Source organism: Microcebus murinus, chromosome 7, assembly GCF_040939455.1.
Source record: "Microcebus murinus isolate Inina chromosome 7, M.murinus_Inina_mat1.0, whole genome shotgun sequence".
NCBI classification, from domain to species: Eukaryota; Metazoa; Chordata; class Mammalia; order Primates; family Cheirogaleidae; genus Microcebus; species Microcebus murinus.
Genome location: NC_134110.1, coordinates 64,229,240 through 64,253,563, shown reverse-complemented (window position 1 = coordinate 64,253,563; position 24,324 = coordinate 64,229,240). Strand labels below are relative to the sequence as shown.

General features: G+C 37.8%; 1 protein-coding gene across 3 annotated transcripts in view; it reads left to right on the top strand.

The window, feature by feature from the left end:
* MTDH (metadherin) overlaps positions 1 to 23,480 on the top strand; it is a 67,860-nt gene extending 44,380 nt beyond the window's left edge. For all 3 annotated transcript variants that reach the window (XM_076005138.1, XM_076005137.1, XM_076005136.1), the window contains 5 exons: positions 6,293 to 6,417; positions 10,358 to 10,465; positions 14,228 to 14,368; positions 19,595 to 19,751; positions 20,390 to 23,480. In XM_076005138.1, coding sequence (XP_075861253.1) covers positions 6,293 to 6,417; positions 10,358 to 10,465; positions 14,228 to 14,368; positions 19,595 to 19,751; positions 20,390 to 20,460 — 602 coding nt within the window. In that variant the 3' untranslated portion in view covers positions 20,461 to 23,480. The remainder of the gene's footprint in view (positions 1 to 6,292; positions 6,418 to 10,357; positions 10,466 to 14,227; positions 14,369 to 19,594; positions 19,752 to 20,389) is intronic.
* Positions 23,481 to 24,324: the final 844 nt, after the last annotated feature.

Below are 24,324 nucleotides of genomic sequence, written 5' to 3'. Positions count from 1 at the left end.
TGTTAACCTGTGAGGCTTTTCACTATTTTGGTCTTTCTAAACATTTATTTTAAGAATGTGTTTTATATCTCCAAGTGGAATTGAAACCCTCTGTAAACAGGAACTATCTTTTATTCTTTTATACACTCAGTTCCTAGGGCAGTGCTTTCTGCCTAGATGTTCAGTAGTAATAATGTAATAAAAGTAAACATTGGACTATGCCAGGCACTGGTCTAAGTCTTTTGCACCTTATTAAATAATCTAATATTTATAACTATTCTATAAAGTAGGTTTATTTTTTCTTTCACACTTTCCAGATGAAGAAATAGTGACAAAGAAAAGTTATCTAACTTTGAGGCCACACAGCTAGTTAAATGGAGGACGGTGGTATTCAAACCTTGCCAGTCTGGCTCCAGAGTTCATGCTCTTAACCACTACATAGTACAGCCTTAGTGATGATAGTAATCATGAAGGTAAGCAGGTAACACAGTAGTTAAAATACATTTCTCACAGATTAAGGGAGATGAGGTTAGAAATGTAGATCAGGGAGGGCCATATTATGAAATGCCTTGAATTGCTGGCTAAAGATTAGGGAAGTTTTGAGTACTAGCTTAGAAGGTAGATAGGAGTTTTAGTCCTGACTCTAAAATACAGTATCTCATATGGCTTGGGCTTTCATTGTCACTTATCTGGGAGCTGTAAAATGGAGCAAATAACCTGTCATATCTGCTTCCATAGGTGGTTGTGAGATTTTAATGAAGTAATGGATGAACCTAAAAGCCCTTTGTAAATTACAGTCATTCTCTGAGTAGCCATGGGGGATTGATTCCAGGACCCTCCTTGGATACCCAGATCCACAGATGTTCAAGTCCCTTATAATAAAATGTTATCGTATCTGCATATAACCTACACACATTTTCCCATATACTTTAAATCATTGCTAGATTACTTATAATACTTATTATAATGTAAATGCTAAGTAGATAGTTGTTATACTGTACTATTTAGAGAATGATGGTGAGAAAAAAGTGTACATGTTCAGTACAGACACAACCATGCTTTTTTTCAAAATATTTTTCATTCAAGGTTGAATCCACGTGTGCAGAACCCACAGATACAGAGGGCCAACTATATAAAGTATCATCTCAATCCAAGCTATTACAAGAATGTGAAAATGCTATTTTTGGAAGAAACAATCTACCTGTGCTTTAGGAAGAATTATCAGCTATATGCAGAGTAGAATTGATAAGTGATTATTTAAATAATAAGAGTGAATGTAGAAAAACAGCCATAAAGTATCTTGGGCTGCCATGGGTTGAAACAGGAAAATTGACCTAACAAAACTCCAGGTTTTCCTGCTGAGACAAAATAGCTCCACTTTTATCTGTATTAGCATTCTTTGAATATGAAAAACATGATTGGCTGCTAAAATAAAGAATTTTAAAAAACATGTATCTACAGCATTCTGTATTTAAAGTAGTATGTATCAGGTACACCATCTTCTTCAAGTTTGTTATGCTGTGTTGGTGGTCTTTAAGTCCAAAGTTTCTCTTTAACCTCATTGTCTCTGTGAATTTTATTTTTTGTGTTACCATCTTTAATGTAGCTATTTTTTGGTGCTCAGTGGATTTAATTATTACTTCTGAATTTATAGAATGCGTAATTTAGCATTTGAGATTACTAATCCATAAAGTATATTACATTAGCTTTACATTTATAGTATGATACGATTAATATATTGACCTTCTGGTGTGAGGTATAGGCATCATTATCTTGACAGAAAGGCATTAAATTTGTCTAAGTTCTTATGTATAAGATTAAGATGCTAAAGTACAAAAGATAACATTCTTTAAAGACATATTAATCTATCATTTATTTTGACCATAAAGGAACAATGTCATTATGGCCCCTGTACAAAATCAAATGTTGAATAGAACTGTATTTTTGTTGGCACACAGAAGTGAATGAATTAGCTGCAATATGGTAAAGTGATTAAGAGCATGAGCTTTGAGAACAGACTAACTGAATTTGAATCCTAGCTTCCTGGCCTTTGTCCTTTATGCAGGTCACATGATCATTCTATGCCTCAGTTTCCTAATCTATCAAAACAGTAATCCCCTTCCCACAGTGCTGTTGAGAGGATTAAATGAGTTAAAACACATAATGCGCTTAGAACTCTGCCTCATACATGGTAAATATCCAGTGTTACTGTTGCTGTTGTTGATATTCTTCTTCTAGTGGCAAAATTAGTAGTCTACTCAATGGGGTTAATTAATATTGTCTGTTTAAACACTAGAGAATGTCTTTCTAATGTAATTGTTTTATTTCATTAAAGCTATTAAAGTTAATGTTGAATTAAGTTCTGACAAGAAACAACTGACAACCAAATAAAGACCAGTGATGAGTTGCTTAAGCCTAAAACATTTCACAAGCAAATTAAATAGAACAAATTTCTTACCCTTTTGAAAAGAAAACCAGTATGGCTCTTTGAAAAGACATTGGCAAACTAATGGGAGAATTTTGAGAAGAGAAATTACTCTGTTTATAAATGTAGAAAACTATACTGTGTATCATTTTTAAGGGAACTATGTCCAAGAAGTTTATGGCACATTAAGCCAATGAATCATTTATTGAGACATCTCCTGGTGACTATATTTGGATTTACATGACTGATCTATTGTTTTAAAGTAGTTTTATTTGATCCCATTTAATTAAAAAATATCCAAAATCAATAAGCATGGAAAAATCACCACGAGACTCTATAAAGTCAGTAGAGAATATATGCTTCTGTTAATGTTCTTACAGAAGTTAAGCCATAGGCTATAATTGTTCTCCCAAACTTAATGGCCATCTGAGTGTTTTTAAAAAATAGTTTTACTAAGTACTTTCCTAGATTTTTATCCCTGATCACCTCCCACCGTAATTAAGAAAATAGATCGTATGTTAGTATATTGCCCATTCAGTTGCCTAAACTTTTTACCACTTGATAGTTTCTTCTTTTCTGGGAAGAGGTCTTAGAGATAAGGCTTATGGACAATTTTCCAAATCTGTGTTTCTTATCTGTGAGATTTAAGCAAAACCAATGACAGCTTTGGCATTTGAATCTCCTGATGGTATTGTTAATAAATACTTGTCTAGCACTCTGGGAGGCGGAGGTGGGAGGATCGCTCAAGGTCAGGAGTTCGAAACCAGCCTGAGCAAGAGTGAGACCCCATCTCTACTATAAATAGAAAGAAATTAATTGGCCAACTAAAATATATAGAAAAAATTAGCTGGGCATGGTGGCGTATGCCTTTAGTCCCAGCTACTCAGGAGGCTGAGGCAGAAGGATTGCTTGAGCCCAGGAGTTTGAGATTGCTGTGAGCTAGGCTGATGCCACAGCACTCTAGCCCAGGCAACAGAGTGAGACTCTGTCTCAAAAATAAATAAATGCTTGGTATAAAATTAGCAAATAGATTCCTTTGTATTTGTAAAAATGATTTCTATATTAAAATATACTGAGTGTATCTTATTGAGAGATTATCATGATTGTGAGAAATAAATTCTTCTCCCCCCATGGGGCTATTTGGAAAGAAATAAATTCTTAATTAAATATGCCTGATATATTAGAAACTGGTTTTAATGTTATCAGTGATATTAAAAACAATAGCGGCCAGGCACGGTGGTTCACACCTGTAATCCAAGCACTCTGGGAGGCCCAGGCAGGAAGATTGCTTGAGGTCAGGAGTTCATAATCAGCCTGAGCAAGAGCGAGACCCCGTCTCTACTAAAAATAGAAACAAATTAATTGGCTAACTAAAAACATATAGAAAAAATTAACCGGGCATGATGGCGCATGCCTGTAGTCCCAGCTACTTGGGAGGGTAAGGCAGTAGGATCACTTGAGCCTAGGAGTTTGAGGTTGCTGTGAGCTAAGCTGATGCCACGACACTCTAGACCGGGCAATAGAGTGAGACTCTGTCTCAAAAAAAAGAAAAAAACAATAGCTACCATTTATTGAACACTTAACTGCATTGTTTTGAATTGTTTTACATGTATCTTATGTAATCCTCTCATCAAACTTATGAAGTTGGCATACATCCCATTAAAATTAAGAAACTTGACCAAAATCACATTGTTATAAAGTGGTAGAGCAAAAAAAAAAAAAAGTGATAGAGCAATATTCAAATGTACATCTGTTTGACTCGAAGGCCCATGCTCTTAACTTCTATGCTAATACTGTGTAATCCTGACTCCAGATACCTGCCCATGATAGTGAATTTAGAAATACAGGAAGGGACATCGTTTTTTGGAGCACATTTCACACTTGTAATCACTTGTTCCGTGTTCTTCCTCCACTAGACTATAAATTCTTATCTTCAGTCTCTCCCTATCCTCTACTGGTTTAGCTTCTCTTCTCTGTTTCCATAGCCCCCATGGCAGAATCTGTTACACTTGTCTATTGTACTTACCTATCTCTATCCCTGACTAGACTATGAGCTGCATGTGAGGAGGGATTTTACCTTACTCATTTTTGTACCTCTGATTTTTGCCTAGCTTAAGTTCTAATACCTAGTAAGTGCTTAATAAGGATTGAAAAGATGAAATTCTTGTAATTTGACTATTAAGATATATTTATTAATGTGTTATTTTCTTCTGTCTCTTCATCATATAAAATTGTGATCATACTGTGTAGACAATTTTGTCCTTTTTTGGTGAGCATTTTCCCAGATCATCATATATTCTTCCAAAATAAAGCCTTCATGAGGATGTATAATACCTCCCTATTAAACAAAAATAATAGAGTTCACCTGGAAAATAAGATAACAAAAATAACAGAGTAATGCAAGCAGATTTGTCCTTATAGATATGAAAATGTATTACATTTTCATTACATTTCATATTATGTATGGCACGATCCCAGGAATAGATCAGTGGAATAGAATAGAAATTCCAGAGACAGACTGCAGTGCATATGAAAGAACTGAGTATTTAATAAAAGTAGCATTAAGTGTTAGTGGGAAATGGTTGGATTTTTTTTTTAGTTAAGCAATGTTAGGACAACTTGTTAACCATTTGGAAATAAAGCCTAACCTCTGTATTTTTTAACCAATGTAAATGAAACCTGACCATAAGTAGATATTACAGGAGTGTATATGGGAGTATATGCAAGGAAAGGGGGGAATAATTAATTTTAGGAGCTATTTATTTAACACTGGGAAGAGCCAAAGAGTATTTTTTCCTTTTAGAGTAAGTCGTTGATAGCTTCCTGCAGGAAGTAAAAATTCAGTGCCTCCTAAAGTGAAAGAAATGTATTTGGAAATCTAAAATAACACTTATTTCTGATATTAAGATGATTGAATCTTTGAAGTAACTTAAATATCAGATAAAAGGAACATTGAATAATCTGAAAAATATAAGAAGGTAGAAGTATTAAAAGAGGAGGAGGAAAAGAAGAGGTTAAATATTCTGTCATGACTTGATGAATTTGAAGAACCTAATCTTGAAAGGTGCATAAGGATGGGAGAGTTAGAGTGTGAAATGACAAGTGGAGAGTATAATGTGGGTACTGCTGTTAAAAATTAATTCTGTACCCTAGAAAATAAATCAATTGCAGAAATGTTGTAATAATCAGGGCAAAAAAATAACCAGGTCCTAGACCAAATTAAAAATGAACAGGGGCCGGGCGCGGTGGCTCACGCCTGTAATCCTAGCTCTTGGGAGGCTGAGGCGGGCGGATTGCTCAAGGTCAGGAGTTCAAAACCAGCCTGAGCAAGAGCGAGACCCCGTCTCTACTATAAATAGAAAGAAATTAATTGGCCAACTGATATATATATATACACAAAAATTAGCCGGGCATGGTGGCGCATGCCTGTAGTCCCAGCTACTCGGGAGGCTGAGACAGAAGGATCGCTCGAGCCCAGGAGTTTGAGGTTGCTGTGAGCTAGGCTGACGCCACGGCACTCACTCTAGCCTGGACAACAAAGCGAGACTCTGTCTCAAAAAAAAAAAAAAAAAAAAAAAAAAAAAATGAACAGGGAAAAGATAGTAAATTCATTGATAACAAGGAAGTAGGGAGACAGGAATTAAATGGCCAATAAATACATTTTCTGGAGTTTCTCAGAAGTTCCATTTAACCATATAATATACTAACAGAAGTTTAATAAAGATTGTTACCCATCATGTTACTGGTTTTTTTTCTAGCTCTTAAAATGTGCTTGGGAGAAATAATAGTTTAAAATTACATCTTAGTTCAATATAAGATATTTTTAGTTTTTGTCTTTTAGTTAATGGCAGAAATGATAGATACCTAATTCACACTGTTAAATTTTAGATGGTCTGTCTTCTGCTGATCCCAGCTCAGATTGGAATGCACCAGCAGAAGAGTGGGGGAATTGGGTAGATGAAGAAAGAGCTTCACTTCTAAAGTCCCAGGAACCAATTCATGATGATCAAAAGGTGAGTATAAGAGATAGGTGGGTGTTTATTTGTTAATGAGAGAGTCTGAAGTAGGAGAGTTCTGGGTCACAGAGGCTGAGAAAAATTAATTTAGGATAGGAATTGAGGAGAGGTTGTGGATGACAGGAATATGTGGTATCAGGAAGGGTCCTGCAAGGGGGGGTAGGAGAGTTGTTTATATTTTAATAATAGGAGAGATTTGAGTGTAGGGTTGGCAGCCTTTTTATTAAAGAGCCATACAGTCTGATACAGCAAGCAGCTGTAGACAATATGAAAATGAACTTTGGCTGAGCTCAGTGGCTAAACCCTGCAGTCCCAGCACCTTGGTAGGGTGAGGTGGAACGATCACTTGAGGCCAAGAGGTCAAGACCAGTCAGGCAACATAGTGAAACCCTGTCTCTACAAAAAGTAAGAGAAATTAGCTGGGCATGGTGGCACACACCTATAGTCCCAACTACTTAGGAGCAGAAGCAGAAGGATTGCTTGAGCCCAGGAATTCAAGCCTGCAGTGAGCTATGATCCTACCACTGCACTCTGGCCTAGGTGACAGAGCAAGACCCTGTCTGGGGTAGGGGCAGGGGTTGAAAAAGAAAAGAAAATGACCTTTATTTGCAAAACCTGGTGTTGGGCTGGATTTATTTCTTGCCAGTCCCTGTTTTAGCATATTTGTCAACAAAAAGGGAAAGGATCTAGAATAAAGTAAAAATTTAAACATAGGCTGGACATGATGGCACACACCCATAGTCCCAGCTATGTGGAAGGCTGAGCTGGGAGGATCACTCGAGCCCAAAAGTTTGAGGCCAGCCTGGACAAAATAGCAAAACCCAATCTCTTAAAAAATAAAATTAGGGGCCAGCTGTGGTGGCTCACACCTGTAATCTCAGCACTTTGGGAGACTGAGGTGGAAGGATTGCTTTGAGCCCAGGAGTTTGACATTGCAGTGAGCTATTATGATGCCACTGCACTGCAGCCTGGGTGACAAAGCAAGACTCTGTCTCAAAAAAAAAAAAAAAATTGGGGGCATAGTGGCTCATGCCTGTAATCCTAGCACTGTGGAAACCCAAGGTGGGAGGATCACTTGAGTTCAGGAGTTCAAGACTAGCCTGAGCAAGAGTAAGACCCCATCTCTAAAAAAAAAAAAAAAAAACATTAAAAATATAAAACAAAAAAATATATTTAAAAAAAATTAGCTGAGTATGATGGTATGCACCTGTGGTCCTAGCAACTTGGGAGGCTGAGGCAGGAAGATTACTTGAGGCCAGGAGTTTGACTCACAACAAGCTATGATCATGCAACTGCACCCAAGCCTGGGTGACAGAGCAAGATCCTATCTCTAAAAGGTAAATAAATAAAAAATTAAACATAAATGAGAGGAAAGATTTGACTAATGGTGCAAGATCCTAGAAGAGGGCAGGATCTTCTAGGATCCTATCCTAGGACCCTTCCCCTAGGACCCTTCTCCCTAGGGGAAGCCTTAGGCACAAGTGAATGGAATTAAAAGGCTATAGTACCTCTCATCTTTGTAGACCAGAGAAAGGGAGAGGTATTAATGGGGGACTACTGGTTAATGTAGAGGGGAAAAGTTAACAGGCAATATGAAAGTTGAAGGGACAAAATGAATTTTAGATTGGACCTACAAAAGCTTCTAGTATAGTACCTTAACACACAGTAATCAAAGTCTTTATTCTTCCAACTGGAACTTCCCTATGCCTAGTCACTAGAATTTTTTATTTTTTTATCTTTTTATTTTTTTTTTGAGGCAGAGTTTCAGTCTGTTGCCCCGGCTAGAGTGCCGTGGCATTAGCGTAGCTCATAGCAACCTCAAACTCCTGGGCTCAAGCAATCCTCCTGCCTCAGTTTCCTGAGTACCTGGGACTACAGGCATGCGCCACCATGCCCGGCTAATTTTTTCTATATATTTTTAGCTGGCCAATTAATTTCTTTTCTATTTTTAGTAGGATGGGGTCTCACTCTTGCTCAGGCTGGTTTTTTTTTTTGTTTTTTTTTTTGAGACAGAGTCTCACTTTGTTGCCTAGGCTAGAGTGAGTGCCATGGCGTCAGCCTAGCTCACAGCAACCTCAAACTCCTGGCTCAAGCAATCCTTCTGCCTCAGCCTCCCAAGTAGCTGGGACTACAGGCATGCGCCACCATGCCCGGCTAATTTTTTCTATATATATTAGTTGGCCAATTAATTTCTTTCTATTTATAGTAGAGACGGGGTCTCGCTCTTGCTCAGGCTGGTTTTGAACTCCTGACCTTGAGTGATCCTCCTGCCTCAGCCTCCCAGAGTGCTAGGGTTACAAGCATGAGCCACCTTGCCTGGCCTAGTCACTAGAATTAAACAGTAGAACCAATGAATGGAGTAAAGACTGTATCACTGGCTGTGCACGTTGACTCATGCCTATAAAATTGACATTGATGCAATAAAGATACAGAACATTTCCCTCACCACAGTGATCCCTCATGTTGCCTTTCTACAGCCATACTTTCTTCTGTGTCATCCCCACCCCTTCCAGAACCACTGGCAGCCAGTAATCTGTTCTCCCATCTCTATAATTTTGTCATTTCATGAATGTTACATTAATGGAATTATATAGTATATATTAATATTTAGTATTTTTTTAATCAGCATAATTCTCTGGAGATTCATCCAGATTGTTGTATGTATCAGTAGTATGTACTGAGTGATATTGCATTGTATGGATGTACCTCAGTTTGTTTAACCATTCTCTTATTGAAGGATGTCTGGGTTGTTTAGCTTCAGTTTAGAACTTCAAATAATAGCTTCAGTTTGGAGCTATTATGAATAAAGCTGCTAAACACATTATATTCAGGGATTTTTGTGTGAACATAAGTTTTCTGTTTTCTCGGATAAATGCCCAGGAATGCAATCACTGGGTGGTATGGTAGTTGCATATTTAATATTTTAAGAAACTGTCAAACTATTTTCTGGAGTGGTCTTCTCACTTCACATTCCTACCAGCAGTGTGTGTGCTCTGGTTTTTCTGCATCCTCACCCATATTTGCAGTATTCTGATAGGTGTGTAGTGATAATTCATTGTGGCTTTATTTTTTATTTTATTTTATTTTTTTTTTTTGAGACAGTCTCACTTTGTTGCCCAGGCTAGAGTGAGTGCCGTGGCGTCAGCCTAGCTCACAGCAACCTCAAACTCCTGGGCTCAAGCAATCCTCCTGCCTCAGCCTCCCAAGTAGCTGGGACTACAGGCATGCGCCACCATCCTGGCTAATTTTTTCTATATATATATTGGTTGGCCAATTAATTTCTTTCTATTTATAGTAGAGACAGGGTCTCGCTCTTGCTCAGACTGGTTTTGAACTCTTGGCCTCCCAGAGTGCTAGGATTACAGGCGTGAGCCACCGCGCCCAGCCTCATTGTGGTTTTAATTTGCATTTACCTAATGACTAATAAAGTTGAACATCTTTCCCTGTGCTACTTTGCCATCTGTATATCTTCTTTGGTAAAATGTCTATTTGTGTCTTTTGCATATTTTCTAATTGGATTATTTTTTACTGTTGATTTTTGGTGTACTTTATATAGTCTAGATACTAGTTCTTTGTTGAGACTGTATGATTTGCTTTGTAGCTTATTATGTATTTTGCAAATAGCTCTACATTTTAACTTCAAAGTAATCCAGTGAGTTTTAAAACACTGAAGTTGTACAGCTCTCTAATTGTCTTATAGCGAGTGATGAAAGACATAAGAAAAGAGGAGTCTATCATAGACAATAAGAAAGAAGTTCCACATATTTTGTTATTTTTTAAATATGTAATTTTCAATCAGTATTATTGCTAATTCTTATTTAGATTTGAGGGGATAAAGACTGAACCAAGTGAATGAAATTATTTAATGATAATTTTATGACTAATGGAAACTTAACCAACCAATTGGTTCACTGTAATATTTTGCTTTTAACATCAGGTTTCAGATGATGATAAAGAAAAGGGAGAAGGAGCACTTCCAACAGGGAAGTCTAAAAAGAAAAAAAAGAAAAAGAAGAAGCAAGGTGAAGATAACTCTCTTACACAGGTAAAATATCGAAACACAAACATTCTTTAAGCGCCTACTGGTGAAAATGTGAAAAGATGATGTACAAATGCTAAGAATCTGTAAAGATAAAAGACACATGAGACATCAAATTTATTTGAAAAAAATCAGACTTTTTAAAAATTAATACATCATTGTAATAAAAATGTTACTTCTCTAAAAATTCATATTAAAAGTGCTAAGCCCAAAAATAGTAAAATTTCAAATTACTCAGTGGGTATTTTATTATGTAATGGTGAAATGGAAAAGGAAGAATAGTATTTTACACATAAAAAATTTCTTTGAGTAACTGAAAGGTAACATTTAGCACAACTAGAAAAACCATATGCATAACAAGTGGTCTTTCATGTGACTCTGAGTTTGCTAGTTATTAATATTTCGCTTAGTTATCTTTTCCTGCTGTTTTTGCTTCTAACCAACAGAAACTTTGTGCATCACTCCTGCATTTTCTTTTTCATTTCTTTGATCTCTCCTATCTGGGAAAAAAATTTAGATTGTAATAAAGATGAAGTCAAAGATACTATTTTAATTTCAGGCATACCAAATTACTAGGAACATGCATGGATTTATTTTAAAAGCACTAATACTGTTAAAATTTTAACTTATGGGCCGGGCGCGGTGGCTCACGCCTGTAATCCTAGCTCTCTGGGAGGCTGAGCTGGGCAGATCGTTTGAGTTCAGGAGTTCGAAACCAACCTGAGCAAGAGCGAGACCCCGTCTCTACTATAAATAGAAAGAAATTAATTGGCCAACTAATATATACAGAAAAAAATTAGCCGGGCATGGTGGCGCATGCCTGTAGTCCCAGCTACTCGGGAGGCTGAGGCAGGAGGATTGCTTGAGCCCAGGAGTTTGAGGTTGCTGTGAGCTAGTCTGATGCCACGGCACTCACTCTAACCTGGGCAACAAAGCGAGACTCTGTCTCAAAAAAAAAAAAAAAAAATTTAACTTATGAAAATATTTGTATTCCTTACTGTAACCATGTAACTAATTATTTTCATTCCTTTAAATGTAGGAGGGTAACAAAAATTTCTAGAGATAACCCCCACAGTATTTTTCCTACTTGTTCTATTTAGAAGAACTTCCTACATGACATTCTAAGAAAATACATTGGCCGGGCCCAGTGGCTCACGCCTGTAATCCCAGCACTCTGGGAGGCTGAGGCGGGACAGATTGCTCAAGGTCAGGAGTTCGAAACCAGCCTGAGCCAAGAGCAAGACCTTGTCTCTACTATAAATACAAAGAAATTAATTGGCCAACTAATATATATAGAAAAAATTAGCCGGGCATGGTAGCGCATGCCTGTAGTCCCAGCTACTAGGGAGGCTGAGGCAGGAGGATCGCTTGAGCACAGGAGTTTGAGGTTGCTGTGAGCCAGACTGACACCACAGCACTCACGCTAGCCTGGGCAACAAAGTGAGACTCTGGCTAAAAAAAAATTAAAAAAAAAGAAAGAAAATACATCTTTAGTTCTTTTTTATTGAGCACAAACCTTCATAAATGATACCAATCTATTATCAATATGAGGATTTTTTTCTATGAGTAATAGTAATTTTTGTCTGTATAAAATACTAGTAAAAATGAATGGGTATTAAGGTTAATGTGGCTGAGATTAATAGATATGAACAACTAAAACTATATAATAGTTGTACTTTTCTTGTTAGTTGGAGCAGGCTGATGAGAATGTTATTGACAGCTATCCTTTGTAAATAATACTATCTGAACTCCATTCTGGCTAAGTCTTTCTTGAATTTCTGTGACTTAAATTATGGTCTTTACTAATACTGTTTTTCTGGATTGCAAATTAGTTGAGTTCCTTGTAAAAGAAATTTTGTGGGACAGATCTATTTTGAAATGTTCAATCTACTGGCAAAGGTCATTAATTTGTGAAAGTTCATTTGGTATTCTAAATCCTTTCTAAAATGACCGATTTGTTTTTTAAAATATAGTAAATATGTATTCTGGGTTTAGATTCAGATCTGTATTCAAAATCGACCATTTACTTTTTTTTTTACCTTGCATAAGTTACTTAATTGTCAGTTGTTTTAAGAGTTAAATTAGATATCCTTGAAGTTCTATGCAGAGTACATAGCACATACATCCTATTCATAAAAAGTTATATTTTGGAATTTGTTCTTTTTTTTAGTAAAGCTTTTTTTAGCTATTGGTATGTGGCTGGTGCTGTCCTTTATTATTAGAGTTCAATTTCAAATGGAAATAAACTCTTATCTTCTGATTAACTTTGTAAGATTTAAAACCTCACATATTTCCAAAGCTACCTGGCTCAGCTTAAATTCACAGCAAAATTTTGAATTACTATCTAAATTCAAAATTTACTATTCTGCTATCCTGAAAAAGTTCCATAGAATATCAGTGTTGGAAGAAAACTTTTAAGATCCTCTTAGCCAGTTGTTAAAAAGAACAACTGCTATTTATATGGATGTGTTTACTAAAGAACAATACAATTCACGGTGATGTTCCAGTTCATACTTATTTCACATACCTAACTGTATAATGTGCTCTAGAATTACTTTGTAGAAATTTTTTAAAAGTCTGAGAGACTAAAGGATAGAAATGTTAAAACTTGGATAGGACTTTAGAAATCATCTGGGCAAATTTTATATTACAGTTGAGGAAACAGGCTCAGGGAAACCAAGTGATTTGTCCTGAGATTATATAGCTAGACTGTGGCATAGCCAAAATTGGAAATCTCTATTTCCTTCCTCCTATGTAAGTTTAATTTATCTAGAAAATTCACTTATGTGTAAACATTTTCTTTCTTGAAGTCATTGTAAAGTCTTAGTTCAAATATCAACTGGTTCACTGTGTATTTTTTATTTTTAATCAAAAATATACTAGTTTAGGCTGGGCACAGTGGCTCACACCTATAATCCTAGCACTCTGAGAGGCCGAGGCAGGAGGATCACTTGAGGTCAGGAGTTCAAAACCAGCCTGAGCAAGAGCAAGATCCTGTCTACAGAAAAATACAAAAATTAGCCAGCCATGGTGGCATGTGCCCGTAATAGCAGCTACTGAGGGAGGCTGAGGCAGGAGGATCCCATGAGCCCAGGAGTTTGAGGTTGTAATGAGTTATGATCATGCCACTGAACTCTGGCCAGGGCAACAGAGCAAGGCTCTGTCTTGGGAGGGGAAAAAAAAAAATATATATATATGACTTTGTTTATTCTGTTTATTTTTTTTTTTTTTTTTTTTTTTTTTTTTTTTTTGAGACAGAGTCTCGCTTTGTTGTCCAGGCTAGAGTGAGTGCCATGGCGTCAGCCTAGCTCACAGCAACCTCAAACTCCTGGGCTCGAGCGATCCTTCTGCCTCAGCCTCCCAAGTAGCTGGGACTACAGGCATGAGCCACCATGCCCGGCTAATTTTTTATATATATATCAGTTGGCCAATTAATTTCTTTCTATTTATAGTAGAGACGGGGTCTCGCTCTTGCTCAGGCTGGTTTTGAACTCCTGACTTTGAGCAATCCGCCTGCCTCGGCCTCCCAAGAGCTAGGATTACAGGCGTGAGCCACCGCGCCCGGCCTATTCTGTTTATTAAATTAGAATTGTTATCATTTGGGGATATGTATGTATGTATGTTGTTTAATTCATAATTGGAGTTGTTGGGACAGTTTCTGAATTAAAATTATTTTCTTGGGATATTTTCTAGACAACAAGCAAAATAGATTTTAATTAGTAGAGAACGAATGCTTTATGTAATCTGATAGAATACTTTTCTCTGTAGGACACAGAAGAATTAGAAAAAGAAACTAAAGAAGAGCTTCCAGTAAATACCTCTAAAGCCCGTCCAAAACAGGAAAAAGCTTTTTCCTCGAAGACCATAAGCACTAGTGATCCAGCTGAAGTACTCATCAAAAATAGCCAGGTAATTTTTTTTTTTTTTTTTTTTTTCTTTTTAACAAGTAACTGCTGGTCTAATAGCCAGGTAATTTTTAAGAATAATAAAGTTTTAAGGCCGGGTGCGGTGGCTCACGCCTGTAATCCTAGCTCTTGGGAGGCCGAGGCGGGTGGATTGCTCAAGGTCAGGAGTTCAAAACCAGCCTGAGCAAGAGCGAGACCCCGTCTCTACTATAAATAGAAATAAATTAATTGGCCAACTGATATATATATATATAAAATTAGCCGGGCATGGTGGCGCATGCCTGTAGTCCCAGCTACTCGGGAGGCTGAGGCAGAAGGATCGCTCGAGCCCAGGAGTTTGAGGTTGCTGTGAGCTAGGCTGACGCCACGGCACTCACTCTAGCCTGGGCAACAAAGCGAGACTCTGTCTCAAAAAAAAAAAAAAAAGAATAATAAAGTTTTATTGCTGGACACAGGGGCTCATGCCTGTAATCCCAGTGACACAGGAAGATCACTGAATGCCAACATAGCAAGACCCTCATATCTAAAAAGAAATAAGAGTTAGGCACTGTGGCGCATGCCTATAGTCCCAGCTACTTAGGAGGCTAAGGCAGGAAAATCACTTCAGCCCAAGAGTTCAAGGCTGCAGTGAGCTATGATGCTGCCAGTGCACTCCAGTCTGGGTGACAGAGCATGACTTTGTCTCCAAAAAATAATAATAATAAAAAGATCTGGCTGGGCGCGGTGGCTCACGCCTATAATCCTAGCACTCTGCGAGGCCGAGGTGGGCGGATTGCTCGAGGTCAGGAGTTCGAAACCAGCCTGAGCAAGAGCGAGACCCCGTCTCTACTATAAATAGAAAGAAATTAATTGGCCCACTAATATATATAGAAAAAATTAGCCGGGCATGGTGGCGCATTCCTGTAATCCCAGCTACTCAGGAGGCTGAGGCAGTAGGATTGCTTGAGCCCAGGAGATTGAGGTTACTGTGAGCGAGATTGGCGCCACTGCACTCACTCTAGCCTGGGCAACAAAGCGAGACTGTGTCTCAAAAAAAAAAAAAAAGATCTGTTGACTCAAGAATTGTATCATAATTAATATTTTAGTAAAGCACTGTACTAAGCATTGTAAATACATGGACTAATTTAGTCCTCAAAAAATGGGCCAGAGCCGGGCGCAGTGGCTCACGCCTGTAATCCTAGCACTCTGGGAGGCTGAGGCGGGCGGATTGCTCAAGGTCAGGAGTTCGAAACCAGCCTGAGCAAGAGCAAGACCTTGTCTCTACTATAAAAATAGAAAGAAATTAATTGGCCAACTAATATATATAGAAAATTAGCCGGGCATGGTGGCGCATGCCTGTAGTCCCAGCTACTCGGGAGGCTGAGGCAGGAGGATCGCTTGAGCCCAGGAGTTTGAGGTTGCTGTGAGCTAGGCTGACGCCACGGCACTCACTCTAGCCTGGTCAACAAGCGAGACTCTGTCTCAAAAAAAAAAAAAAAAAAAAAATGGGCCAGGCCGGGCGCGGTGGCTCACGCCTGTAATCTTAACTCTCTGGGAGGCCGAGGTGGGCAGATTGCTCAAGATCAAGGGTTCGAAACCAGCCTGAGCAAGAGCAAGACCTCGTCTCTACTATAAATAGAAAGAAATCAATTGGCCAACTAATATATATAGAAAAAATTAGCCGGGCATGGTGGTGCATACCTGTAGTCCCAGCTACTCAGGAGGCTGAGGCAGGAGGATTGCTTGAGCCCAGGAGTTTGAGGATGTGAACTAGGCTGACGCCACGGCACTCACTCTAGCCTGGGCAACAAAGTGAGACTCTGTCTCAAAAAAAAAGGGCCAGGCACAGTGGCTCATGCCTATAATCCTAGCACTCTGGGAGGCTAAGGCGCACTCTAGGGGGCCGAGGCGTGCAGATCGCTCAAGGTCAGGAGTTCGAAACCAGCCTGAGTAAGAGCAAGACCCAGTCTCTACTAAAAATAGAAAGAAATTAATTGATCAACTAAAAATATATACAGAAAAAATTAGCTGGGCATGGTGGCGCAGGCCTGTAGTCCCAGCTACTCGAGAAGCTGAGGCAGGAGCATCTCTTGAGCCCAGGAGTTTGAGGTTACTGTGAGCTAGCCTGATGCCACAGCACTCTAGCCCAGGCAACAGAGTTGAGACTCTGTCTCAGGGGAAAAAAAAAAAAACAATCCCAAGAGAAAGGACTCGTTACATAAATGAGGATAGAGAAGTTGAATAATCTGTCTGGAGTTACATAACTATCAGTAGTAAAATCAGAGCCACCTACTGTGTTTCCTCCTACTAAATATCTTGTTGGGAGTCGACTGCCTCTCGCCACCCTACCCAACAGAGAGACAGAGACACCAAGGATGCAAATACACAAGAGGAGTTTATTTTCTGGCTAGCAAGGGTCCAAGCCTTGAGCAACAACACAGTGGCCACTCTGGTAGGCAAGGACCCCGACCAGGGTTGCAGTGTGCCTTTTATCCCTATGGTGCCTACGCTATGCATTGGCTGATCACACGTGGATCATGCATTGACCTTTAACATGATTGGTTGGCTGGTAGCCCCACTATACAGGGGTTCAAACAATGCAAAGTTGGCGCAAGCAAGCAAGCAACAGTTTCCATGGCGCAGGCAAGCAAGCAACAGTTTCCAGAAGCGGACGTCTCGGTTAGCCTTCCCGGATGTTGCTTCCAGCTTCACTGGGGGCGCGGGGCCTTGCAGGTGTGCAATGACTCAACCCCTCACAATCTAGGCATAAAGGGATAGGTGGCTTAGAGAAAATGTTACCAGTTGCATCTTCCACAAAAAAACGCACATAATATGACTGTGATTCAACCTCCCAAAATGTAATATTTGTTTAAAATTTGGTGACAGGTTCTTGAATGATATGCCTTCTATGGGAAATATTTATGTGGCAGAGGAACCATTTTATAAAAGGTCTAGGCCAGGGACACTAATTAAAATCTGATTTCTAATTGAGTATATTATACTATATTTAAATATTATACTAATTTTATATTAGTATGTTATAATACACTAATGTCATAATATTAAATATTATACTAATACTATATTAAATTTGGCCAGGTGTCATGGTTTACACCTGGTTCACATTGCTCAAGGTCAGGAGTTGGAAACCAGCCTGAGTATAAGAGCAAGACCCCCATCTCTACTAAAAATAGAAAGAAATTAATTGGCCAACTAAAAATATATACAGAAAAAATTATAATCCCAGTACTTTGGGAGCCCAAGGCAGGAGGATCCCTTGAGCCTGGAGTTCAAGACCAGCCTGGGCAATACACTGAGACCCCATCTCTACAAAAAAATAAATAAAAAGTCAGCCAGGTGTGACATCACACAACCATGGTCCCAGCTAATCAGGAGGCTGAGCCAGGAGGATCACTTGAGTCCAGGAGTTGGAGGTTACAGTGAAGTGTGATCACAACACTGTAATCTGGGCAGTAATACAAGACTCAAAAAAAAAAAAAAGATATATATATATTTATTTGGCTTTTTGGTAGAGACATGGTCTCACTCTTGCTCAGGCTGGTTTCGAACTCCTGACCTTGAGCGATCTGCCCACCTCAGCCTCCCAGAGTGCTAGGATTACAGGCATGAGCCACTTCGCCCATCCCTGGAACAGAGTTTTGTTTGTTTGGTTTTTTTTGTTTTGAGACAGTCTCTCTTTGTTTCTCAGGCTAGAGTGAGTGCTGTGGCGTCAGCCTAGCTCACAGCAACCTCAATCTCCTGGGCTCAAGTGATCCTACTGCCTCAGCCTCCTGAGTAGCTGGGACTACAGGCATTCGCCACCATGCCCGGCTAATTTTTTCTATATGTATTTTTAGTTGGCCAATTAATTTCTTTCTACTTATAGTAGAGACAGGGGCTCGCTCTTGCTCAGGCTGGTTTCAAACTCCTGACCTCGAGCAATCTGCCCGCCTCGGCCTCCCAGAGTGCTAGGATTACAGGTGTGAGCCAGCCCCTGAAACAGAGTTTTAATCATACTTCTTATTTGGACTTAATGCTTTTAATTCCCTGTGGGTCTTTTGGATAGAAAGATTGGATCTCAGTATATGTTTAGATTTAATAATAAATAGCAAAGGGTTGTTTGATATTTTGATGTTTTGATGATTAAATCATTTTCAGAAGCCATCCTGTAAAGAATATTTTAACTCTTCTGTGATTTAATGTAGATAAATAAGAGAATAAAGAGGAAAAGGCAATTAAAATAAAATATATCTACTCCCACTTCCTTATAAAAAATAAAAATAAATTAAAAATAAATAAATAATAAAGCTTTTAGTTTTGAATAAATACAGGGAACATTAAGATGAAGCAAGCAGCGTAAATACAGCTTCAAATACCTGGGATACCTAGGCTCACACCACTTCCTCCTCTTATATCCTTTTCTCATTGTGCTTTCTTGAACCCATGGAGCCTGGAAGAACAGAGGCAAGAGAAATGTTACTTACCTTCTTAGCACCAACAGGTGAAACGATCTTCTCATCTCTCACAACCTTAAGGGCAGTCCAAATTACTGGCATTTTTATCATTACCAGGTCCTGACCATTTATTAACAGACATGCCTCAGTGAGGCAAATCAGTTTATCTCCTTTCTGCTCCCAGGTGTCTCAAGAGAAGCAGAGCTCAAGAATCTAAGCCCTACCCAAGCATTTAATTGCACTACCTGACTGGATAAAACTCTGAAATTTTGGACCTGAGTGGTATTGGTTGCTTGAAATCAGACTGGTAACCACAGTCTGCTTGTAGGAAACAGAAGCTGTTGCTGCTGCTGTTTGAGATATCCCTACTTGGAAAGGAGATAAAGGGGTGTCACCTAGTGGTAGTTCTGAAACTGTTTTCTTTTTGTCTTAGCTGTTTTCGTTTTGTCTTTCACAAAAAGTTCTGAAGAGTTCAGAGTTGGTGGGAAATGGATAGACCCTCTGAATTGCATACAGAAAGTTAATGAAAATGGAATTATTGAATCCTATTGGACATCCTAGAAACATTTTATAATTTATACCTTTATTTTTATCTTAGCCTATAGACATAAATATTGTAGGTTATTTATTTGGTTACATCACTAGAGGGCAGGTGTGAGTTACATTGCTTGTGATAAATTACTTGGAAATCATCTTAGTATTTTCTTGGAGCTAAACGACCTCTTGATATTACTATGATATTTAATTTTATTTGAAAATTCTACAAAAATATCTGAGATAATTTTATTCCAAAATAGCCTATCAAGACTCTTCCACCTGCTGTTTCTACCGAGCCATCTGTTATTTTATCAAAAAGTGATTCTGACAAGAGCTCTTCCCAAGTGCCACCGATGCTACAAGAGACAGAAAAATCCAAGTCAAATACCAAGCAAAATAGTGTGCCTCCTTCACAGAGTAAGTAATCCTCATTTTTGGTTCCTTTGTATATCTTTTGTGCTATGTACATTATTCTTACATAAGTGTTAAGGTTCTTATCTTAGACATCTATCTAATAGATTAATCAAGCAGCTTTTTCTTCATTTACAAATGCTAGATTTTTTGGACTCTTGTGAACTTCAGTTGAGAGGGCCAAGTTGCTAAAATAACTGAACATAGAGTAGGTTGCTGAGGACAGAGAGGGAGGACTTGGTACCTGCCTGCTTGTCTGTCTGGTCCCTCTCTCTTTTTTTGCACACATTCTTGCCACAGCTTGTCCTATCTATGCCTTTTTTCCTCTTTTTCTCGCTTCAACTACCTTAAGTATCTATTTTACCCATTTTTCTCTTTTATTAGCCATATTAAATGGTGGTTTTTCTAGGTCAAAACGGATTGAATATCACAATTCCATATGGTTAAACCTAATACATCCAGACTGAAAAGAAAGGGGGGCGGCAGGCATAGAGTAACTCTAAATACATAACTAAGACTTGAAAACTTAAACATAAAATTTGAGGGTTTTAAAGCATTTTTTCATACTTACTATTTTTGTATTATTGAGACATAACAGTGTTTACCATCCTCCTAATTTTTTTCTCACCCCTTTTTTCTTGTAGCCAAGTCTGAAACTAGCTGGGAATCTCCCAAACAAATAAAAAAGAAGAAAAAAGCCAGAAGAGAAACGTGAATTTTTTTTCCAAAATTGGACAGACACGTGTTTGCAAACACTGTCTTGAAGATATGCTGTTTATGCAATAATTTGTGAACATGTACAGAGTTTTATATAAATTTAAACCAATTTTTAAAACAAAACTGTGAACACAACCACCATAAAAATGGAATCAAAGGAAAGTTAATTTATGAAATTAAGAGGTCAGCAGAATATACTACAGTGCTGGAAGACACTTGGGAAAGTCTCTTTAATTGAACAAGAGTGATCTTAATTTAAGAATACTATCCTGGTTTTACAACAGTGCCCTGTTTACAACAGATTGTGCCCTAACTCATCTGCAGTCAAGGAATAAAGGATTCTGATTAGAAAGAGGGTTGCCTGCAAATTAGTAGGCAACTCCTTGGATCTTATGCACAGAACTTGTACCATTTGCATCTGTTTTATGCTTAAATCAAAGTGCTTTGATCAAATGCATAATCTGCCATATCTTTACATATTTGTTGGTTGCAATTTGTATTAAAGGAATCACAAGTGCAAATAAAAAGTCATTTATCATTTATTTAACTAAACTGTCATAGTTTAGTTTATAATTTTTAAAAAGTTCTTAATTAAAATATTGAAAATGCAGTTGACACTTGTATGGCTTATGAAGTTATTTTTGATAGTCTTACATTACTTGAATTGTTCAAAGTACAGTATATTTTAAATTAAGAAAAGTAAACTATATGTATTTGTTTTATACATTGAAGGGTCAGACTCACAAATAATGCTCTTGTTTATGATTTGAAAACTTTCAGGCAAAATCCAACTTACATTTTTCCTTTCCCTAACAATTACTTTTTTCCAGCATCAGCTCTCCTTAGTTACTGATACTTTTTGACTTTAAAAATGAAATCATTCACAAACTTTTAGTATATGATGGAGAATGAAAAACTAGAGTCAGACAGCTTTAATTGACATTGTCAAGACCTCCAGTTATCAGGAATACATTTTTTTACTGCCTTAACCTGTAGTGCGTAGAATATGCATCAATTTCTTGAAGGGGATTCGTGTTTTTATAAGAATTTTCATGTAATTATTGCAATTGTGGTCAAATAAGGAACGTTTCCTGCTTGAAACTATATTGATTTAAATGATGTGTGAGATGTTTCACCATTTTCAGGCACTGTGTAATTCTATTGTAATAAACTGGCAGGTATCTTTGTAACTATAAATAGTGCATGCTCAGCCATGTACACTGTAAATAGCCTTTACCAAACGTGTTTGACAAGGACCATAATTAACAACACTTAGTGAATTGTGATTTTAAAAAAGCCATGATTTATTTGATGTGATTGGCTTAATTGTTTTTACGTGGCGCCAAGAATGAAACTGTTTAACAGCTGTAACCAATGGTACTGATCTATCCATCCAATGTTGTCTATATTATATTTGATTGTGGTTTGATAGTATCACATCAGACTGGGAAAGCTAAAGAAACAAAATGATTTAAGTTTTGCTGAAGACTGGCCTTATTAATGGACAGCTTTCCTAACAAGCTATTATTAACTTTTATCAGGTGTCAACATCTGTTTCAGGAACATGGCAGTATGTTTACATGTCAGAAGTTTTGTTTAATTCTATGGTATTTCTAAATTGATTTGTTTAAATAAATTCAGCAAATGGATAGCATTGTTTTTATTTGCTTCAATATGGGGGTAAATAATAGCTAATGAGCCAGGAATGGATTTCTTCAAGTGTCTTTACTGTTAGTTTTACATAAATGTTTCATAAATATATTGGAAGATTCCTAAGGTGTCAGCACTTTGTAAAGTTATCACAAAGGAGAATTTGATGGGGAGTCTGTAATTTTAGAATGTGCCAAATCGTCTATGCTCAACAATTTAATTGAACTCTCTCAACTCTACCTCACCATTTCTTTATCTTAGAATTCTGTTGGCTGTGTCAAACATAATGAGACTTTTTTCTCCAGTTTGGTATCTTCCCATTCAACCACCTATGCCAGGTGTTAAAGACACCATCTTTTGAGGAGACACATATTGTGGAGATGGAGAGACACGTGGCTAAATTGCGGTGGATCCAGTATAGAGATACCTCTCTATCCCTTCTCTCTGGCTCAAAAGTTAGGACGTGGGTTTTGTTTTAAGATATGGCAGCTACATGAATGGTAGAAGTAATTACATTCTCTTTCACATTCATGAAGTGCAAACTCTTTTTGCACAATTATTGTTTATCACTCTTTACCTGAAATCAAAGCAGTTTCTGGCATCTGAACAGGAACTGATTTCCATGTCAACTCAGGAGGCACTAAAATCTAAGTAGTGATTCAGGGAGGAAAGGGAGGGAAAAGACCTATTGTTCTATGGTGGCATAGATTAGATGTTCCCAGAACTGCTAGTAGGGAAATAACTGACTCCTTCAGGCTTTGTCAGGCCTAGAAGAGAACCTTGTTCCTATTAGCAAGCAAGGTCTCCTCAAGAAACTACCCAGAAGTCTCCCTGATCCTGCCTGCCTCCACATACTTACTGAAAATCCTTCCCTATTCTGGAGCAGGGAGTAGTGGTTTAGGGTTTCTCCAGACTGGAATCCTACCTGTCTACACCTGGAATTGAGCAAAACAAAAGTTGAGAGAGTCCAAAAAAATATATTAAAATAAAATGAGATTAATGTAACTTACCATGTTTACTTTGTGCATGCATTTTATTGGGGAGGGAGGTTGGAATAATTCATCCAAATCTAATGGTCTTATTTCATAGGCTAACCCGGTTTATATTTGGGTTAAAAATACTAGAGGACAATATTTACAGAGTTTAGTTTTTCTTAATTAAAAACAGTCCTCTATTAATACAGTGTGAAATATCTTTCAAAATTTAGAATTTAGGTTTAAGATGTCTATTAGATGTCTTAAAATTTTCCTGTAAACCTCTTGCACAAACTGGAATTACTTTCCAAAAGGCTTAGGGAATGCAAATATGTTATTTGTAAGATGCATTGAGTATTATAAATAAAACAAACCATTTTTGATTTGTTTAAATTGCTTGTTATAGTTCTCTTGTGGGAAGGGACTTTGTCAGTCACTTTGCATCCTAAGCTATTCTAAAGGCAGTTGCTTTTTGATTGTTTTTCCCTAAAAACCATAGGTGCAGGTTTTACCACTGGGAAAGCAAATTAAATTAAACACCTCAGAAAATGTCTGTGACACAGTGTTCTCTGTGGGAAACATTCTCCATCTTTTAAGTAAATTAGACTGAAACTTGGCATTTCACATTAGTTTGTATGTATTGGTTTGGCTGTTTCCACAAACAATGATGGCTTGTACAAGATAGAAGTTTGCTTCTCTTGCATATAAAAGTCTGGGAAGACAGTCCAGAGCTAGTATGACACCGCAGGGCCAGGTATCTAGGTTCCTGCTATATTGCTCCTTCTCACAATGTGGCTGTCATGTCTTGGTTGAAGACATCTGGTCCAGCTAGAAACATCCTATCAACATTTGAGCCTGCTGGGAGAGGGCATCCTCCCTCCTCCAAGAACACTTCCTAGCAGTCATGCACACCACATCAACTTACATTTCAAACTTAATCACTTGATCCCACTAGCTACGAAGAATGAGCAATAATAGTCTTTATTCTGTCTAGATTGTCAGCCAAATTAACATTTTGGGATTCTATTATTGAAGAAGAAAAGAATTGGATATTGGGCACTGCTGGCAGTCTTGTCACAGAGTTAATGTACACTGTGAATCTCCTACACCCAAGCATCATTTTTGAGGTCAGATACTAGCTTTTCCAGCTGAGCAGAAATTTGGAAGGCTCTGGGATGCTACTTAATAGCAGCTAATAATGTCCCAACTTCTACATAATAGATTTCAGAAAAAATTTC